Genomic DNA, 22,709 nt, shown 5'->3' on the forward strand with positions numbered 1-22,709 from the left:
TGAAATGAAATTACAGCTTGGTCGTAGAAATAATGCGTAGTATCTAAGTAAACATTGTAAACCATTTATATGTAGTCTACATTTGCTTGACGAAATAAATAAATAAATGAATACCAAAAGGAAATTGAAAACAAATCAAGAGCCCCAGTAAAACGACGAAAAATAGGTATTTTCATGTAATAACTCATTTGATGACATATTAACTTTTGGTAAGTCACAATATTTATATTTTTACTATTACTTTTACTATTATCATTATTATTATTGTTGTTGTTATTGTATTATTATAAATATTATTGTTATTATTATTGTTGTGATTGTCGCTATTATTATTTCATATTGATATTATTATTGTTATAGTAATTATTATTATTTCTTTATTCTTGATAAATTATCAGCTTGAGATATTAACAGGTTTCTCCGGCATAGTCAAAAAAGCGATGCAATGGGGAAAAGGAAATGTAACGTAACTTCGACAAAGATAGAAACAATCAGAGCAGATTAGAATGAATAGTGTTAGTAGACCAAACATATCTACATCTATTTAGGAACTTTAAAGTAATAATCGTTTGTACCGCTTCAGACATAAAAGACTATATAGGAAAGCAGGGCCAAGACCGAAGCGGATACAAAGCGAAATTTTCTAAAGTCTCATCGACGAGGACATTTAAGGTGAAATGTAGCGTCATAAAATGCGCGCAAAATTTTATCCGCTTCAGTTGAACGAACCGTCGCACAAAGCATACCAAGAAAAACGGACACAGAAACAAGAACTTTTTTCAATGATTGAGCGCAGTGGGTTTACCTCTCGTTATATTGGCTTGTAAAAAAGACTGGACGTAATGGGTTTTTGAATCCTTCACACTTTGAATATATGCTAATTCAATCGTTATTGTTAGTGATTACTCTTACACTAGAACTATAAATCATAAGTAATTATGGATGACTAACATGAGGTTATATGTATATGTATTGACTAACTTGCTAACCATATATATACCTGAGTTTAGTAGCAAGCATGGATTCTCCTTCAAAAGAACGATTGAAGACGAGATAACATTCAAGTATTTTCGATATCTTTGCCAGTCGTTCACCAGGTCCTTCCCGCCGATGAGATAGAATTTACGTAAAAGTATTTACTTGACTCGCATGAGTTCATCTTACCATGCAGTTAAAATTATTTAGTGAATCTTTTCTCAAGCACATATTTGGGGCACAAAATTGAATATAAAGTTATTTCGTAGTTCATTATTATTCAATCGATTTTGAAAGGAAAATCAAGCGTTGATTCATTGTATTCATAATAATTGAAAAACCAATGAATTCCAATAAGTTTTCCATGCTGACTGGCTCGAAGCTGACCCTCAATGTTTATCACATTGTTTGTATCACAGGTTAATAAACGATAATAAAACGAAAAGATTCACTAACTAATTTTAACTGCTTGTATTCATTTCATTCAGTAGCTTGTCAATGATGAAGTTATAGCTTTGCTATAGAAATTGCTACAATTTAAAATAATACCTGTTATACGATATTACACAGCCAAGCTTTATTGCTTCAGCAACCTCAATGCATTGAACTAATGGCACCGAGTCCACCGTGCATTTCTCACACCACCTCAATACGAAACAGCAGCGCGCAAGCAATAAAAAAAATGCGGAAAAGTTTATGTAAACTTTTTCAAACTTCGGTTGTTTTAGCTAAAATTTTGTAATTTTGAGTTGCATTTTCAGATTCTTTGTGAAATTCTGCTACAAACACTACTTTTCAGTTCTAAAATCATCCCCGTGGGACGGAACAGTAACCGTTTATACATTTCAAAAACCAATTACGGCTCGGCAAAGCAAAATTTCAAAATTCTAAGAATACTTAGTTATGATAAATTTGATTTCGAAAACTTAAGTGTTTTTGGTTTTCGAAAATCGGTATAGTTTTTGAATAATTGATCAAAAACGCGATTTTCGCATTCCGCTACATTTCACCTTAAGACACAGAAGCAGTTGGTAGGATGACAAAATACTAATACGATACAGACGCACGACTCAATGATTGACTGGTTACAGGGTGAAGCACACACTTCCTGCCCAAGTGAGAAACTCTCTGGTGAACTTGCAATAGAAGATATTCGTATCTTTCGTTGCAAATTGATAACCGTAAAGGAATCTGTCGCTTGGGTTACATGCTGGAGGGAACCTATCAATGATAGGCCGGTTTCCTCCTTCGTTACTGGTGTTCATTTGGGCACCATAGCCTAGTTCGTCCGGTATGGAAAGTGCGGATCGTTGTAACCAGTCTTAGGTGGTCCATTCGGAAAGTCCAATTTTGGGCAACTTTTTCGAGCATTTCGGCCGGAATAGCCCGAATTTCTTCGGAAATGTTGTCTTCCAAAGCTGGAATAGTTACTGGCTTATTTCTGTAGACTTTAGACTTGACGTAGCCCCACAAAAAATAGTCTAAAGGCGTCGAATCGCATGATCTTGGTGGCCAGCTTACCGGTCCATTTCTTGAGATGAATTGTTCTCCGAAGTTTTCCCTCAAAATGGCCATAGAATCGCGAGCTGTGTGGCATGTAGCGCCATCTTGTTGAAACCACATGTCAACCAAGTTCAGTTCTTCCATTTTTGGCAACAAAAAGTGTGTTAGCATCGAACGATAGCGATCGCCATTCACTGTAACGTTGCGTCCAACAGCATCTTTGAAAAAATACGGTCCAATGATTCCACCAGCGTACAAACCACACCAAACAGTGCATTTTTCGGGATGCATGGGCAGTTCTTGAACGGCTTCTGGTTGCTCTTCACTCCAAATGCGGCAATTTTGCTTATTTACGTAGCCATTCAATCAGAAATGAGCCTCATCGCTGAACAAAATTTGTCGATAAAAAGCGGACTTTCCGAATGGACCACCTAAGACGCAGCCGCGGTCAACATTTAAATGAAATTATCTTCAAAAAGTAAATGTCATGTACCAATCTAACGTTTAAAATAAAGAACCGATGAGATTTTGCAAATTTTATGCGTTTTATTGTTTAAAAAAGTTCTCAAGCTCTTAAAAAATCACCCTGTATATATATATATATATATATATATATATATATATATATATATATATATATATATATATATATATATATATATATATATATATATATATATATATATATATATATATATATATATATATATATATATATATATATATATATATATATATATATATATATATATATATATATATATATATATATATTGTGAGACGTATTAAATTACTGTGTTCGGTATGATGATGATGGATTTTTAGTTTGTTTGAGTGTTAAAAATAATGAGCAGTCTACAGCCTTAGCATGCAGTGTGTTAAGTTTGCTCTTGACCTTGATCGCAAGGTTTGATTAATAATTTATGGAATAGATTCGGGAAACTAATTGGGATCGACAGTTGTTGATGGAATTTGGCTTGGCTATGCTCATCCGCAGTCTCGTTACTCCATCGTAGCTGATGTGAGTAGCGATGAACTGGTCCGGTGGGAAGGGCCAGGTGAATTGCTGTCTGATACTGGTAGATATCGGGTTCGGTTCCTGATGTGATCAAGGATCTTCCCGGGTTGGAAATTTTCTTGATTAACCCTGGATAGAAAATCCGAAATATTTGAATGTTATTTTTTGGTCAGTCGTTCTTTTGAAGAAAAATCTATACCAGCTAGATTAATCAGATCGTTTTCTTTTGTTTACTGGTTAAGATATGTGCAAAAATATTAATTATTATTTAGATAACTCGTTCTGCATCATCATTAAATAATTTTTCTACCATTAGATCTCGTTGTCACCCTTTTACTAGGGGGAGAGGAGCTTCCATTTTTATCTTGCGATGATTGAGGGGCACTTTGTTCGAGGCTCGTCTTGTAATCCATTGCCGCATCGGTGGTATCGTTGTTGGTTCCCGTTTTTTCTTCGTTTTCCTTGTAATTCGCAGTCTTGGGCTCGTTGTTAGTTGCTGTACCTGCGCTTGTTGTACATTAGTTGCAGTTGCTGGGTGGTTTGATGGTGAAACAGGAGTACTGCGCTCACTAGTTTCCGTTGTTGAGCTGTTGTCCTTGTTTTACCTTTTTTATATATAAAAAATAGGTATAGAATTCGCTCAAACTGTCATATACCAATCGATTCAGCTCGACAAACTGAGCAAATGTCCGTGTGTGTGTCCGTGTGTGTGTGTGTATGTGTGTGTGTGTGTCTGTATGTGTGTTGTCAACAAAGAGATCGAGATCTCAGAGATGGCTGGACCGATTTTGATCAAACTAGTCGCAAATGAAAGATCTCCCCGTCACCCAGAACGCTACTAAATGGTTTTGAGATCGGATGTTTACTTTTTGATTTCTACGAAGTTTTATATCAAAATTTTTTAGTTTTTTGACAGTACCTTGAAAATAGAAGATGTTTCCAGACTTAGATTGCGCACGGCAATAGCTATCCAACAAGCCATAGATTGTTAAAATCCGTTCATTTTTAACGGAGATATCGACATTTTTGTGTAAGCGCTTTTCCCCCTATCCCAGCAGCAGGAGTTTTGTGCATTGTATGACAAAGCAATGCTTGGGATCAACATGAAACACGATTTTTTATATAATTGTTTCTAAGTGCCAGAAAGACTGTGTACAGCATACTTTTCCATGACATTTTGCATCGGACCGACTTAAGCTCGGTTCGTTTTTGGCAAAATAATTGTTCGAATATGACATATGTAAACCAGATGATGGCAGCATTTTCGAGTTGAAAGCAATTCCATAATTATATTTATTTAAACTACTTACAGCAATAAATGCAGGAAGAACATAACACCCATATACCATTCGAATCAGTTCGTCGAGATCAGCAAATGCATGTGTGACAAATAATTTTACTTAATTTTCTCGGAGATGACTCAACTGTTTTCTAAAAACTCAGATTCATATGAAAAGTCGTATGCTCCCAAACAAGGATCCGACTACTGGTTTCGGAACTACAGGATGATATGTGAAACGAAATTGAAATGGTGTAACTCATTTTTCTCGTAGATGGTTGAACCGATCTAAGATTCAAATGAAATCTAAGAGTTTTAAGTTTTAAGCTTGCTTTCTAGTCAGGTTCGACTTCCAGTTTAGAAGATACAGGGTGATTAGTATAAAAATGTCTATTTCTCATAAATAATCAGGTTTTTCGGGTTTGCAGATTTTAATAGTCGATAACCAAATAAACTTATTTCAGTTTTAGCGGTGTTCAGTTTTCGATTCAAAAGGTACCCAAAAATTAAGTTCGCACTACGTTTTCTCAAAGATGTATACACTGATTTTCAAACAGTTTGAATCAAATGTAAACTATACATCTCCTCAGGTGGATTTAGCTGACTTCGGCTACACCGATTTTAAATTACAGGGTGATGATATTTTTAAATTTAAATGTACTAGTGACTAAAATAATCAATCATTGAATTTGTATTTTCTTTTTATTTGCAGGAATAACATAAGGAACCTCAACACATTTATAAGAAGCAACTATGTCCGTCCTTCTTCTGTTATTTCTGATTCGGACAATTGAGTTATCAATTGCTTCAACAAATACTATGAGTAATGGAATAGTATCTCAGAAAAACACAACTTCATTCATTTCATCACAAAACATAATTGCTCAATTCTCTCTGGAGAATAATACATATTTTACACACCTTACGTACGACTTGCGTCGAAATCTGATGTATGCAGGAGCAACGAATAGAATATTTCAACTTGATACAAACCTGAAGCAAATCAAAGAAGCAGTTACAGGCCCAATACACGATTCTCCACAGTGTCATGCTGGTGGATGTTCAGTAGATGAAGTCGAAACTTCAGAAACCAACAATCACAATAAAATCCTTATCTACAATCAATTGGGAGATACTCTGATTGCCTGTGGTAGTGTTCATCAAGGAGCATGCGATATTTATTATCTCAATGGGCGGTTTCCAGAATCAGCCAAATACATAGAAGTAGCTTTGGCAGCCAATGATGAGTTTTCCACAACTTATGCATTTATCGGTCCAAGCAAATACCAATCATGGAAAAAAGAAGATATACTTTACGTAGGAACGACATTCACTAATGTTGGTGATTATCGTCATGATGTTCCAGCTATTTCCTCGCGAAAGTTAGATGATCTCAATTACGCCGAATTTTCGATACAACAATCAAACATAAATATTGATGTGAAGTATCGTGATCATTTCATTGTAAACTACGTGTATGGATTCAACAGCTCAGAATATGCATACTTCGCAGTAGTACAAAAAAAATCGCATTTGGCCGATGAAGCGGGATTCATCACGCGATTAGCACGAATTTGTGTTAACGATCCAAATTATGACAGCTACACAGAGGTATATAAATAATGAAATTATCCAAACCACACATTTTCGTCCCCATATATTACCCCGTGTCATTTTTTCGTTTACGACTATTGATCATCACAAGTTTGAATTTATTTCTGTAAATTATATTTCGTTTTCAACTGGTTATGTACGACCCTTACACAAATTTGTTTATAAGATTATATACTGGTTCTAAATTGTTAGACCTCAGGTACCATACCAAAACGAGGTGGACAAATTAGAGGAATCTATTATGGTACACTGGATTTACTATAGCAGCTTAAATGAAACACGTCTGTTCAAACTGGAGTATAAAATCTTAATATTTTATTCTTTCAGATCTCGCCTCATTCCTGGCAAACGAGTATTCTCTCCTCTTAAAATTCGTACACTCTCATGAGTTTTTGATTTGTCTAACGCTAACCTATCAAAACTCTTTCATCGTTTAAGAACGAATTATAATTCAATTTACAAAATGCTTAAAATTACTTAAAATTAAATTATTCGTACAAGAAATCCGAGCTAATAATACAGGAAATCCTTTTTTCTTTTCTTCGTATTTCGAGCTGATCTCCTGAGTTCACTCGGCTGTTGAATTTCATATTCACCGTTCAATTGGTCATCGATAGGAGTTCTTTCTCCAAAAATATTTGAGTCAACCGCATCCATAAAAGTCTGGTTCTCGGTCTGAACTGTACTTTTCAGCTTCATAATCATCCCTCTCTTCTCAGTTTGTTCGAATTCATCTCGTGGTTTCTTCCCTGCACAACAAATTTAGAATCCGCTTTACGACGATCATACAGACTACCTTCAACTGTTGTCTATGCGCCATTACTATCCTGCCTTCAAGCGAAATCTGAAAAACAGTAGTAGAATTTCGTTTGGTTGCTGCTAACCATCGTCTTACATCACTTCTATTTATGTTTTTGTAATAGATTAGGTCGTCGCATTTAAGATGAACGAAATGGTCATTGAAATTAAAAGTTGAACAAATATCAGGCGATGAATCGTCATTCGTTGTTTTCAAATTATTTTTTAAATTCTTTTTGGGATTAATCAAATCCAATAGTGTTTTAGGTTTATATGAAAGGAGTTTTTCAGAAGGAAACTGACTATCGCGCTCTAAACAGGTGTTCCTGTTATTTAAAAGAAAATAAGCAACTTGCAAATCCGTATCCAATATTTTTATCTCTGGGTCGACCAACAATTCCTTGAATAATTCCTTTACTAATCGAGCCATGCGTTCCGTCTGTCCGTTGCTTTGAGGGTGATACGATGGGCTGTTCATTACTTTTACCCCTGAAAAACAAATATAAAATCTGTTGAGTAGAACGGTGGTCCACCATTCGTCACAAGCACATCGGGCAGCCCATACCTAGCGAAAACATTGAGGAACATTCTAGTGACATTTTTACAATTCGCTCTATGCCTCATATAAAATAACTATCGATTTCTTATAGTATACAATCACCAAACATCTTTTTTTAAAAAGATAAAAAATCAGCGTAAATTTTGCTGAAAGGTTTATTGGTTGGGTGCCATCGTGAATAAGCTGCTGGATTTGTGATATGTGTCGTCTCGTTACATGTTCTACATTACATCTAACATTATTCATTCCGTACCAATATACAGTTCTTCGTGCCAGTTGTTTAATTTTACTTATTCCCATGTGATTTCTATGTAGCAACATTAGAACTCGTAGTTTTAAAATTTCAGGAATAATTACGCAATCCTGGAATAATACACAACCTTCTACTTCTTTTAGTTCTTTATGATGAGAATAAACATCCCTGAACTTCCTATGAAGACGATCTGGCCATCCATATGATACAATTTCTATCAAAAACTCATTCTTTGAAGTTTCTTTGGAAATTTCCTTGTAATCTAGTGGAAATGCTTGAGTAAAATTCATACTTTTCACATATTCACGATCTAAAGCTTTTGGAACAGGCTGTGTCAGAGGGAAACGTGAGCAGAGGTCTGCATTTGCCATTTTGGAAGATTGTGTATAAATAATTTCATAATCGTAAATAGAGAGTTCAACCACATACCGTTGCAGTCATGTCACTGATATTTGGCTCTTTCCTTTATTTCTAAACATACCTATCAAAGGTTTGTGGTCGGTGTAGATTACAAAATTCATCCCAAATAAAAATTTATAAAATTTCTTACCCGCACAAACTATTGCCAAAGCTTCCAAGTTTAAAATAGGATATTTCCTCTGGGCATCATTCAGGCTAAAAGATGTGAAATCATCATCAGGCCATCTAAGCCATAACTGGATGCATCTGTAGACACCACTATAGGTTTAGCTGGATCAAAATGTTCAAATAGGCATGATTGAAAAAGTTTGCTTACACTCTTCTGTCCATATAAATTTTGTGTTCTTCAGCAAATTGTAAAGGCATTGAATACGAGGTGAAAGATTGGGAATAAATTTAGAGTAATAATTTACTAAACCTAAAAATGCCTTGAGTTCCGACACATTTCGAGGACAAGGTAACAACCCTTTATCAGTCAAAATATGTCCCAGATAAGGTAATTCAGTCACAAAAAAATTGCATTTGTTTATATTGACTTTTGTATTCGCTCTAGCTGATCTTTCTAGAACTAAAAAAAGTTTTTTTACAATACTCCAATTTTTTTCCCGAAATCAACACATCATCTATATTGCAAGTTACGTTTTCTAATCCATGAAGAACTTGGTCCATCAGTTAAATTACTTTGGCGACGGAAGTGATTTAAAAAAAAACTACTCTGTACTGTTCAACGGTTAGACTAGTGATATATTACAATTTAGAAAAGGTTCACTTGTCCCTAAACTCTGAGCTGGTATCCGATGCTGTAAGCTGGCGTTGCTACTGGTGTACTTAATTGTTTTACCTTTCTCATATAGAAAGGTTATGCAATCACTGTGAAAACCGACTGTTGAGCCGAGGCCCGGAGGGCCGAGTGTCTATACCATTCGACTCAGTTCGTCGAGTACGCAAAATGTCTGTGTGTGTGTGTGTGTGTGTGTGTGTGTGTGTGTATGTGTGTGTGTGTGTGTGTGTGTGTGTGTGTGTGTGTGTGTGTGTGTGTGTGTGTGTGTGTGTGTGTGTGTGTGTGTGTGTGTGTGTGTGTGTGTGTGTGTGTGTGTGTGTTAGGTTCAAATGAAAGGTCTTGGGGTCCCATACGTAATTCCTGAATTTCATCTGGATGGATAGTTTTTATCAGTAGACGGTCAAACAACCCGATTTCAGATAATGTTTTAATAATCGAAGAAAATTATTTTGAAGAGGGGCTGGGGTCCACTAGGAGATTGATTGTACCTATTAGCTCTCTCCGGACAGTACCAGCCTAGATGCCGTGTGGAATCCGACGGAAAAAAATGAACCAAGAATAGATCCACTGGGTTCCTGTTTCCATGTCGTAAAAGGCGACAATTGCAGGAGTTTCTTTTTCCTTTCAGTTATCAGATATTTTCAACGTTTCACTTCTGATTACTCTATTTTACTAAATTATCTCTTTATTCAACCTATCAATTTCCGTCTAGCTTCGAAGAAAAGTTTTATTTGGAATGTTTTCTTCTTCCATGTTATTGATTGTCTTTCAGGATTATAAATTGAATGATAAAAATCAACTTTTGCCAACTCCGTTGATATTACAAAGTTAATAACATAGATAACATATATCGGTATGTTGAATACATAATAAAAACACATGATTTCAATAAAAATACATATTTTTCTCGGTAGCCGGCTGCCCAGATCAACCAATATAACCAATTAATAATTTTAATAAATAATTGAAATAATGAAGTGGAAATAATAAAGAATCTAGACGCGCGTGAAATCTGTTGACCTTTATTTGGTGATTTAAAACGATTTTATAACAACTGTTTAGAATATGTCAATGCAATAAATCAACTATTTTATCTAAATCCTATTCACTCGTTTATTTTGTATCACGTAATTTTATTTATAAGCTGTGAAATTTCGAAAACGAGCTGTGAATCAAGACTTGCCGGGACTTCAATATAGGATGTTGTTGAAACGTTAACTCGGGAGGTCAGTGAGTTTAGTGGTGCATCCGAGCATCTTGAAACCGGAACATACTGAGTCGCGCAAATAATGCCAATACTGAAATTTTTACTAACAAATATCCTTCTCCCGTGACACTTGTGGAGTGTGCAGTAGTATATACGGCCTCTAGTAACAACAAGTGTTGGACTAACATCCCTCTCCATTCCTTAGACGATCTACGTTCGGGCCTGGCCGGCGCCGGTACTGATCAATGAATTCTGGGATTACCAGAAGATGTACATTGAAGGATGATTTACCAGTCCCAGGTCGGATCATCTAGAAATTCCCTGTACAATTTCAGATAATCCCGATCAGTAACGGAGTAGCAACCAGGGGTGGTCGCTCAAGCTCAAGCTCGAAGAAAATTATTTTGAAGAATACCATAGTATTATATAGGATAGTATGATTGATATGAGAAAGGCATCATTACACCACTAGGTGGATTAAAACAGGTTTTTGTTATGTATATTGCCGGTTGGTGACAAAGTTAAAATAAGTAAATGGTGAGCGCATTTCCTTAACTTCTCCTTCCTCAAGTTCGGCACGTCCCGGGCCGATACTGTTTGGTCTTTCCGAATTTGGTTTTGGTGGTTGTTCGTCTTTGTTGAATAGCTTACTCTGTCTAATGAACTTGATCAAACAGATGAGTGATATTAACCCTAAAATTATATTAAATATGGACAGGCCGTATACATTTGGGGTATTTTGTCAAATGTATAGTTTGTAGATACTCCAACTTTTGTATGTTGAGTATTTGAAATTTGTGCAGTTTCTCTATTGTAACGCTGGTTTCCAAAAAATTTTCTTCTATCTTGATTCCTTCGAACGGTATAACGATTGCGGGTTGTTTTGTGTGCAACTTGAAGCTGCTATAGGTTTTGTCGTTTACAGAGACAGAGCAATTTGTGAAGTGTATGAGAAAAGTTCCAGAGATATTGCGATTCGTCAGGTTGCAATCGGTTATCAATTCAACCATGGTAACATTTTTGATTATAATATGGTTATCTGTCAATGGTTTTATTTCGGTGTCGGTTGCTGATTCGACGAATGAACATTTTCCGGATAGTCCTCACAGTATATTAGAGTAACAGTCATCTTTTGACACGTCTTGTAGATTTTTGGAGTTGCAGAGTAGCTCGCTTTCAATTCTTTGGCATGGGGTGGTAAGAAAATAGGAAGTTTCTTTACTGATTATAGCTGTGCGGGTTGGTAATTTTAAAACTTCTCCAGCGATGGGTAACGATTTCAAGAGTATGATGGTAAAGCTGCCATGTATGAATTGGGGTACCAAGGCTTGATCCGTAGTTATTAAGGTAATGTTTTGTTCTTCTAATCTATTACTGATAAATCTAATTTCTTCTGCTTCGAGAAATCTCTTTGATATAACATTTGCTTTTGCCAATTGAATTGTTTCAAAAATTGAGTTAAGATGATTTATAACCACGTCTAGCTGATATGAAGTTTTGAAGATGTTTCCTAGAGCTGTAATGTTATGGTTAATATTTCGATTATTGATTAGGTCCTGTCTCAATGCAATTATTTGTTTTGTAATTTTTGTTTGTTGTTCATTAATGTTCTCTACTAGCCTATTTATCCTGGTTTCAATCTGTTTGTTGATGTGTACCTGTTCATTATTTTCCCTGACTAGGTAATTATTAGCATTTCTGAGCTTCTCCAGGTCACGGTTTATGTGCATCAGATCATTATCATCTAGATTTCCTGTTATCATCTTAATACCTGAGCCTAAAGCATTTATTAATCCACGTTTACTTCTATTGCTTTTATTTGGATATAAGGTTTTGTGAATTTTATCTGCGGTTTCAAGTTTATCTTTCAATACATCTGTAAGGTCTTTGAGATTTGGGAAAATCCTGAGTCCCTCAACGATTTGTCTGAATTTATCAATAAGCGGTATGTATTTATCGACATCGATTTCGTGATACACTTTGTGGTGACCTGTTTTTATTATGCATGTTCCTATTTGTAAGGCAAGTAGTCCAGTATTTTGGGAAAGGTTTAGAATTTGGATGGTTTGGATTTGAATGAGCGGAAAGAAGAGAAATAATAGTATCATCATCATGTTCATTATCTGCAAAAGAAAATAGTATTAGTGTTTTCTGATTCTATTTAATTTTGATTTATGCAGTTTCCTATTCAAGGCATCAGTAAACGTCTTTGTGTTATCCTGTTGCACTCGAATTGCGGAATACCGTGCTTTTCTTTTGTTACGAATTCCTTGCAACCTGAAAAAAACTTCATCATTCGGTTCTAGTGCTGGTTCATGTTCGCGTTTTTTATTTCGTTGTTCAAGGTGTTTTTTTCTGAATGCGTTTTAATTGTAGCCCGACTTCGTCATATAGTTGGTATCTTTTTCCAACCATATCTTCGATGTCGAGTGGTCTTTCTTCATTATCTTTTAAGCCGAAAAAGATTTCCCGTGGCTTAAGATTCGTTACCGAATGAATTGTCTCGTTGTACAGGGTGCATGCAATTCGAAACACTGCTTTACTTGTTAATCTCTCGTATTTATCTTTTATGCATCTATAGATTTCTGCCAGTGTGGAATGGAATCTTTCGACTATTCCATTGGTTCCACTGTGATTTGACGGCATGAAATAGATGTCAATATTGAAATTATCAAGTAAACCTCTAACCTCGGTAGACCGTATGGATGGCTCATTATCCGAAACTATTAATTTTGGCCTTCCATACCGACAAAACAAGTCAAGAAGAGCTTTTCTCAAGTCAGGTATGCTTCTGGATTTGATTGAGATTAAGGTCGCAAACCTAGAAAATTTTTCGACAGCTGATAGAAACATATCTGGTTGTGAAATGAAAATATGAACGTGAACAATTTCTAAAGGTTTTTTGGGAATTGGGGATTCAGCTAATGTTATCTTGAATGGGTTTCGATCGTACTTCATTTTGTTACAAATGGGGCAAATTTTTATGTATTGTTGATTTTTTTTCTTCATTCGGGGAAAATAGTATTTTCTGGCTATTGCTTTTTGTTTTTTCCATATGCCTCGGTGGGATTCTTCGTGTACAGTTTCGATAATCTGGTCCTGTTCTTCTTCGGTTTTTAAGTCTTGTAAATGGGTTATTCTAACCTTAAAAGTTTTGCATCTATTGAAGTAATTTTTGTAAATGAGTTGGATGGTAGGGATAACACGTTCAGGACAGTAAATGAAATTAATTTTCCTAGGGTTCATGTAATCTTTGAATATTTTGATGATAAAAGGAACACCAAATGTAAATGTAAATTTGCTCTAACTGTTTTTCGTCTCGATCTGAGAATTGAAGAACAATTTGATTAGAATAGTAATTTAAAGGGTGTAACGTCATGGGAACAAATTCACTGTCGTCGGTGTCAGCCGAGTGTACAGTTGCATTGTATGTGTTAGTATCGTCTTCTAACTCGTTAGCATTAATTTCTAACCGAGGGAGAGCATCCGCTATAGTATTCTGTTTACCCGGTCTGTATATTATCTCGTAATCAAATTCTTCTGAAGCCAATCTCCAACGAATTAGTTTGCTGTTAGGATTTTTAAGGTTCAAACCATAGGTCAATGGTTGGTGATCGGTGTAGAGAATAAATTTTCTGCCAAAAAGATAAGGCCTAAAATGTTTACAGGCCCACACGATAGCCAATAGTTCTTTTTCTATAGTGGCGAGGTTTTCTTCCGATTTAGTTAGCGTCCGTGAAGCGAAGGCTATGGGTTTGTCATAACCGATAGCTCCTTGGGATAGCACGGCACCTATTGCTTTGAAGCGTCCGTAGTTAAAATAAATTATTTACTGAAATCTTGGTATTGAAGAACTGTGCTACTAGTTAAAATATTTTTGCATTTTTCGAAGGCTTCCGTGAAATCCTCAGTATGTTGAATTGTTTCACCTTTTCTTAAACATTTCGTTAATGGCTTTGCTATTCGGGCAAAATCTCGAATAAATTTTCTATAGTAACCTACAACTCCGAAAAATCCTCGTAGCTCTTTTTCATTTTTGGGTAATGGCCAATTTTTTATCACACTTATTTTGTTCGGTTCGGGTTTTAAACCATCAGCTGTCACGAGATGCCCTAGAAAAGAAACTTCTTTATGAAGGAACTCGCTCTTATCAAGTTGAATCTTCATATTGTATTCTTTCAGACATTCAAAAATCTTCTTTAAGTTTTCCATGTGTTCTTGTAAACTCGTGGAAAATACGATAATGTCATCCATTTAAACGAGACATATCTTTCCAATGTATTTTCGAAGAATGTTGTCCATTACTCGTTGAAAAGTAGATGGAGCATTACGAAGGCCAAATGGCATTCGAAGAAACTTGTAGTGCCCATGATCAACACTAAAAGCTGTCTTCGGGATATCTTCCTCATGAACCTCGATCTGGTGAAATCCAGATGCCAGGTCTATAGTAGTGAAATATTGCGATCTGCCCAATTTATCCAAATATCGGTAATATTAGGAATTGGGTACCTATCTTCAATTGCAGGGTTGTTACGGTCGCGCGGATTTCGCGATTTTCGCGGATTTCGCGATTTTCGCGGATTTCGCGGATTTGGCGCGGTTTTTGCTAAGATTTTGATGCTATGGCGCGGATTTCGCGCAAATTTCAAAAAACATCATTCCACAAAATTTTTTGCTAATTTTTGAAACTTGTGAGTTTTATGAAACCCTAAAAAATTAATGATGGGCGAACGTTTCAGCTATTGGTCAAGATGGCCGAATTTTCCCTTGATAAAACTAAAATTTACTAGAAGGCGGTTATAGCCAATGTTTTCTTCAGTGGACAAAATTTTGATTTTATGCTTTTCGATCTCGAGTGATACAAGTTGCTATTTCAACATTTTGCACTCAAGAATATTGATGTCAGATGGAAGATATCGTCTCAGTGATAATATATTCAATAATGCAAAGAACGTAATAAACGGAATGCGATTCTTCAATAATATGGTAACAAATTTTGTGTATGATAAAAATCGAATTCTTAAAGCAAAATTTACACGACATGCTTACGAAGCGAAGTTTGACAATAAAAGAAACGAAGAAGTTCTGGGATTCCATTCGTGATGATAAGAAAGTGTTCTAATAGTTCGTTCGCGCATCGTCTGTTAAGGACCTGGGTGTTCTGGAAACTTTTAATTGTTACAATTTGACATTCGACGTCGTAGTTTTCCTATTTTTTTCTTCGGATTCCCTATGTTAGAACTAATTATGGATATAACGAGCTCATTGCTAGCATGTTCCGCATATTTAACAAATGTTTCAATTCTTTCGACTTTCATTTATCACGTAATGTTATCAAGAAATCGTTTCTTATGTTACTGTCTCATTAGATGTAGTTACTATAGAAGCACTAGATTTAAGCAAATGTTTCATTTGGATGATTTTGATCTATTGATGCAAAAGATGAGGAGTTTTTATGCCTGCTGGAGAACAAGTTTGACCGAAAATAATTCCAGTGGGCTTTTCCCTGATCCAAATAAAAGAATAAAAGATGATTTCCTCCTCAGACATTCAGAGTGAAATCTGACAACAGAAGAAGGCGCTATTATAATTGAAACTGATATTAAAAAGAGTGAATCAGATCATCCTGATGTGGTCTACCTAAAAATTCTTCTTACTAAAAAGGAAATGTTTGCCGAGCAAAAAGATGTCGAAGCAAAACAAAAACATCTTCGATGAAATCTTTTATTTTTTTTCTTGTTTTTTTTAGTATTAAATAAGGATCTAGAATAAACCAAGTTAACTTGTGTATTACGTACAATTTATTCAGTACGTATGTTATAGATTAATATATGCAGTGCAACGAGTTTATTAAAGTGACTTGCAGGATTGAGTTTCAAACAATCTTTTTTAACAATAATTTATTCCTTGATATATCAGTTTTGAACAATTTTTCACCAACGTTTGATTTTATTTTATTTTTTTTTGTAAAATATCGTTTATTTCGCTTAGGATAACTATTTACAACTCATCTTTGATCAAACTCATAATTTTCATTCTTCTAGATTCAAAACGAACTCTAGCTCTGTTAGGTCGATATCATTCATTTGGTTTAGAATGAAGTTGACGTATTTTGTAACTAATTTAAATATTTCGTATTTCATTGTGGTTTGCGTGTTATTTAGTGTAGGCCGCAGCAGATCAGTGAAAGTTAACCTTCGCCAGCCACCCAGGATTGTAGTTATTCTTCGCTGCAGATATGACCAAGCTGCAGTCACACGCGGACACTCACAGAATTTGTGTGTAAGCGTTTCGATGCTTCCTGTACAGTGCAAACAGTTTGGGTTATCCGCTCTTCCGATCACATGCAAGAGTTTGCGATGCGCTGTTTTCTCATTAACCAAGAGATACAGATCGCTGCGTTGGTTCGACGATAGTTGTCTCGTAGAAATGTTTTTCCAAATATTCCTCCAGTTCAATTCTTGATGGTTACGTTCTACCCTTGGAAGTTCCGTTTGTTCCAAGTAAAAACAATGAATTTCACCACTGGTGGAGTTTTGAACGATTTGACGGGGAAGCACAGGAATTTTCTGATGCAAGATTTTGAGACAAGGAAAGTCGGCGGAAATCGGGATGTTTTGGTTTAAAAGGAAGCGATAAAAAGGAAGGAAATCCATTTCCTTCAGATGGCGATTTATAAGAAGCGCGTTGCTTTTGAAGGACGGCAGCTGTAGCTTTAGTCCACCTTGCGTTTTGTCTCGGACTAACTGGTGCATTGGAATACGTCCTGGTGTTCCACGAAATAGAAACGACCCCATTGCCGATGTTATTCGTGCGGAGTGCATGTTTTGTGGTGGGATAATTGACGATAGATACCATACCCTCGCCGTGATGAAGGTATTCAATAGTATCACTTTCTGTTGAAGATTTAGAGTGCGCGTGTTGTGCATCCACATCATTTGTATCACTTTGATAACTAAAGGATCCCAGTTGCGCTTCACCATCTCCCGCACCGAGTTAGCGAAAATAACACCGAGTACATTTATCGTCTCGGCAGTTTGCAGTCCCGGCACCGACATCGCATTTCCATTAATGAAACCGACATCCATACCAACTGTTTTTTGACGATTCAATTTTGCTCCAGATACCGTTTCGAAGCAGTTGAACAGTTGAAAACATCGTTCGATCGTTTCTGTTGTTGTGACCAACACGGTGATATCGTCTGCATATCCCACACATATATCTTCTCCACAGACGCGTTCCAGTCGTTCTACGAGGGGGTTGAGGTAGATAACGAAGAGAAGCATCGACATCGGGTCTCCTTGTCGCACAGATCGTTCGATTTGGAATGACGTGGTTTGCACTCGGGAGAGCCAACTAGCGAATCTCGGATTGATTCCCATAGAGAGTAGGGTGCGACACAGAAACGAATGAGAGACACGATCGAAAGCATGATCGAGATCGAACGAAATCAGTTTTCCTATTTGCTTTCTCGTGATCAGTTGCGCTAACTGATCTTTTAGCGAAAGAGTTGCCTGGAAGATGGTTTTGCTACCGTTTGAGCATTTTTGTGCGTCACTCAAAACCCGATGATTTCGGAGAACGAGCTCTAATCGTGTTTTCATCACACGACTCAATATTTTATAGTCCACATTTAGTAGGCTGATCGGGCGATAGCCTCTCACTGTCTCATCGCTACCTCTCTTTTTCACTAAAACTATTACCCCTTCGGTAAATGTCGGTGGTAGATCACCAGTTAATGCTTCGTTTATTACGAAGAACAGCTCTCGGTATATCACATCGAACGCTCTCTGGTAAAATTCGATGGGTAGACCATCAAACCCTGAGGCCTTTCGTTTCGGGGATGTGCGGATGGCATTTTTGATTTCCTCGACTGTGATCTCGGTAGTTAGAGCAGCATTGTGTTCGTCTCCTGGAGGTATCGTTCTCTCGCATACGAATTCCTCTCCCTCAACTTGCCCCGCGGCTTCCGCTGTATAAAGGTCCTGGAAGTATTGAAGCACGTGCTGTTCGATCTCTCGGGGGTCATGCATGTTATCGCCTTGCTCACTCTGCAGCTCGGTGATGATTGTTTTCTTACGCCGTCTTTCTCCCAGCTGGAAGATAGATAAACATTCTCCGCCTACGAAAGTCTGGTTGATACGAATAAAATTTCGTGCATGTTCTCTTTGCATTGATAGCATTTGTGCTTTGAGATGGTTGATAGTAGCTAACATAGAAGGATTATGGTAGTACCCAACATACGCGGCGCGTAGTTGAGTGTAGAGTCGTTGGTAGTCGGCGTTAAAAATGCGTAAGGCTTCGTTAGTTTTCCAACGAAAAAATTTGATAATATTTTTCTTCGCGCATTTTGTCCACCATTCCATCCAACTAGGAAAGTTTGGTCGTTGACGTGTCCAATACTGCCACCGACACCGAAATTCCTCTAGATTATCGATGGTTAGCAGATGCGGTCGTAGCGACCAGTACCCTCTTCCTGGTTCGTGACCTAGGTGGGGTAGGCAAATGCGCGCAGTCAGCGCTTTATGGTCGGTAAAAGAGCAAACGTGCGTAGCGGCGCTTCGCAAGTGCTCGCATAACCCTCTGCTTACATAGATACGATCGAGTCTAGATGCCGAATTGTGTGTAATGTATGTGGGTGCAGGTGTTGACGGATGGAGTTTTAACCACAGGTCATGCAGCTGTAACTGTTGAACAGTAGTCTGGAGTGCCGGACTCGAATTGGCTCCTGTGGCGTCGCTAGGACGTATGACACAATTGAAGTCACCAGCGAGGATGACATGCTGGGTGTTGTGAGGCAAGTAGTAGGCCAATGTTTCGTTGTAGAAACGTTCTCTTTCGACTCGAACTGATGATCCTGAGGGCGCATAAATGTTGCAGAGGGTTGTATCCTGCACCCTTACTGTAATTAGACGACCATCCAGACTCTTCTCTACGGGAGAGAACTGTATGTGGTGTCTGAGCGCGATTGCCGTTCCCCTTCTCGCATGATCCACGTTACAAATGATGTTGAAACCCGGAAGCGAGAGCTGCTCACTCTCTACTTCTTGGAGAAATACGATATCAAGCTGCAGCATTCGGACAAATGTCCGAAGTGATTCTAGCTTCGTGGCGTTCGTGATATTGTTTATATTTATAGTACCGAGGTTGTAACTGAAGTATTCAGCCATTACAACATTAGATCGCCTTCTTCTCGCTTGTCATTCTCGTTGTCCACCCGAGGTTTTTTCCCCGTTGAGCGATTACGAAGTTGCCTTCTCGAGTTAGACGAACCAACCGACGAGTCTGTCTCGTTTCCGTCAGACTTGTTAAGCGTGTTTTTGCGAGCCACTGTGTTGGTGGCTGATAGGTTATGATCGGGTTCGATGATATCGGCTGACGCTTCACCGTCGGGGTAATGAGTTTCAGACGGGCCGGGCGATAGCGCAGGGAAGTTTTGTTCGGTCTTAGCCGGTGGAGGCAAAATCTGCTTTTGTTGACGTGGGAGAATTTGTTTCGGCGGCGGCATGCTTGCCGACTTAACCGAGTTTGAGGCTGCCTGTCTCACACTGGCGGCCGGGGGGCTCGTGTTCGTGATAGCGTGGGGAGAATTTGTCTGCTTGGCGGCATCGGCGTACGACTTCTGGACAAGCAGTTTTTTGTTTTGCACACAAGTAGCTCCGATGTGTATGTGCTCACGGCAGTGCCGGCACGTTTGAAGTTGTCCAAAATACGACACTTGTGTCACTTCGCCATCGATCGTGACCCACGAATCAATGTTTCGTTTCACTAACATTTTCACGATGCGAATACCGGTCGAGACGCCAGGAAAATCGCAGTCGGCTCCGGTTTTCTGCTCTCGTATGTCGATGACCTCTCCGTATCTCTCAAGGAATTCGCAAATTTTTAGATCCGAAACGTCCTTCGACAAATCGAAGAGCCGCACTTCAACTGCTCCCTCCTCTAGAGTTATTCGCAACGGGTATTTTTTACCGTCTACTGCAATCTCATGTTTGTTATCGTGTTCCTCGCAAATTCGTTGTGCGATGGCTAGGTCAGTGACCTTCACGAACGAAACACCGAGAGCTCTGCTGTTCTGTATCCGAAGTACTTCACCTTTCTTCAGACCCAGGATGGTTGCACAAAAGCCGTGCACGCGCGTAATGTCCGGTTTCTTCGGAACATTACAGAAGTCAATCCTAAAAGTGTTTTCCCGACGCACCATCGTGGATTCGTTTGGACACGCAGCGACACTCGACGGCTCGACGATGAGCATAAGAAAATTTTTAACGGTTTACGCTGTATTTTCTGTTACAAAAGTAGTTTTCCGGAAAAAATTAATAGTTTTACGACAACATGCCATTTTCATTGCCTTTCACATGTTAAATTTAAAGTTCCTATTTTACGGGTTTACTTATAGAAGCTACGGAAAAAATTCTGCAAGAGGAAATCCATATAGGAATGTGTTCGTTGCTAATAAAATGTGTCAGTGGAAGTAAGCTGAAACTGAGATAATTTTTCTCGAGCAGTTTCAAGGAAAACCGAAGAGTTCTAGACTAAGACACTTTTCTTGAATTGCAATTTTAAGCAGAATTAACTGATTGGTTTATTTTTCAACCATATGGAAGATTTATTGATTAAAATCAGTAAAAGAAGCGCCGGAATTTGTTTTTACGCTTGCAAATAGTCTTGCTCCTTAACTAAGGGCATCGAAAAAGATGAAGAATAAAAATAAAATCGTTTTCATTGGGTTTCTCGAAGTGACGTGCTGTATGCGGTCTTATTCATTGTGTTCATATGACAAACTTATGCAGATTTTTAAATTATATTTAAGTGAGTTTTCAAGTACTGCGTAAAGTATCACCCGCATAAAATTAGTTGTCTAACACTTCACTCAAATATCGCGCGTTTTAGTTTTAAACTTCGCGCGGATCTCGCGCGTTTTAGTTTTCGACTTCGCGCGGATTTCGCGCGTTTTGATTTTGAAATTTTTCGTAACAACCCTGCAATTGTCTTCTCATTTAACTTGCGATAGTCAATGACGAGGCGCCATTTTTGCCTACCGGAAGCATCTGGTTTTTTCACAACCACCCATACCGGTGAGGACCATGGACTGTTGGAAGGTTGTATAATTCCTTGGTCTAGCATTTTTGAAATTTGTTTTTGGATTTCGGCCCTATGGCAGTAAGGATAACGGTACGATTTTTTTTTCATCTTTCGTTGAAATGCGGTGTTTAATTGCGTTTGTAAATGATAAATTTTGGTCTTTGGAAAATATCTTCAAATTCTTTAACAAGTTTCAGAAGTTTACAAGCTTCTTCTTGGTTCAAATGATCTAATCTTAATTGTGAGGTAAAGTTAAACCTTTTCTTGCATGTTGTGAATTAAGGGGTACCAAATTCGAAATTATTAATTTCCGCAAAGAGTGGACGATTCGGGTTTATTTTGACATCTGCGTTCGTGAGATTCGTTAATATTACTGTGGCTTTATTATTATTAGCTTTGTAAATACCTGGTGCTACGGCTACGTCGGATGTGAGGGGCAGAATAAAATTCAATATAAAAATCACCATTCGGTGCATTGGTAGGTAGTTCAGCAATCACGTCTTCGTTACAATTTAGTTTCAATGTGTAGGTTGTAGGAAATTGAAATTTTATAATTAGGGAATTTAATAGAGTTATTTGAACAGTCAATTGTGGCTTCTAGGGATTGAAGAGTTTCATATCCAATCAATCCATCGAAAAAATCATGAAACTTGAGTAAGTAAAATTTTCCAGGTTGCTGATTAATGAATGGAGAGAAAAAAAGGCGGGTGGGTAATGTCAGAGACATAACTGGATGTCGTGAATACGAAAACAACTGACATGTTCCTTAACACTTCCGAATATCAATTAGTTGATCAATTGTATGAATTATGCAAGCATTCCCCTTTGCACATTTTCCGCAAAAACAAAGAAGGCTTTACTTTTTATTGAGAGGCTTGTTTCTACCTGATTTCGTTTGTAGCTTTTTCACTAATGGGCGGTCCTAACGGGCTATAAAAATATCCGCATTCAGAATTTTAATGTTGATTATATCATTTCGGATTTGCATAATTTATTGAAAGAAACTATCAATATCTTAGGGGACGGGTGTAGCGTAATGGGTAAGTCGATGCCTTTCACGCAGCCCACCTGGGTTCGATTCCCAACCCCGCACATAGGGTCAGACAGTTTTTCTGGCCCGAAGAGGCGAATGACCTTAAGGTTAAAACCTCTATAATCGAAACAAAAAAAAAAAAAAAGAAAAAAGGCTTCACTTGATCTCGATTACTGTGAATTTC

At 37.5% G+C, this 22,709-nt stretch overlaps 1 protein-coding gene across 1 annotated transcript in view; it reads left to right on the plus strand.

Annotated features, from left to right (window-relative positions):
• The window catches only part of LOC131438106 (plexin-B), a 438,124-nt gene that overhangs the window by 66,741 nt on the left and 348,674 nt on the right, over positions 1-22,709 (plus strand). Inside the window, exon 2 of the mRNA XM_058607913.1 lies at positions 5,488-6,386. Within this exon, the coding sequence (XP_058463896.1) occupies positions 5,529-6,386 (858 nt within the window). The 5' untranslated portion in view covers positions 5,488-5,528. The remainder of the gene's footprint in view (positions 1-5,487; positions 6,387-22,709) is intronic.

The sequence above is a fragment of the Malaya genurostris genome, chromosome 3 (genome assembly GCF_030247185.1).
Source record: "Malaya genurostris strain Urasoe2022 chromosome 3, Malgen_1.1, whole genome shotgun sequence".
NCBI lineage: Eukaryota > Metazoa > Arthropoda > Insecta > Diptera > Culicidae > Malaya > Malaya genurostris.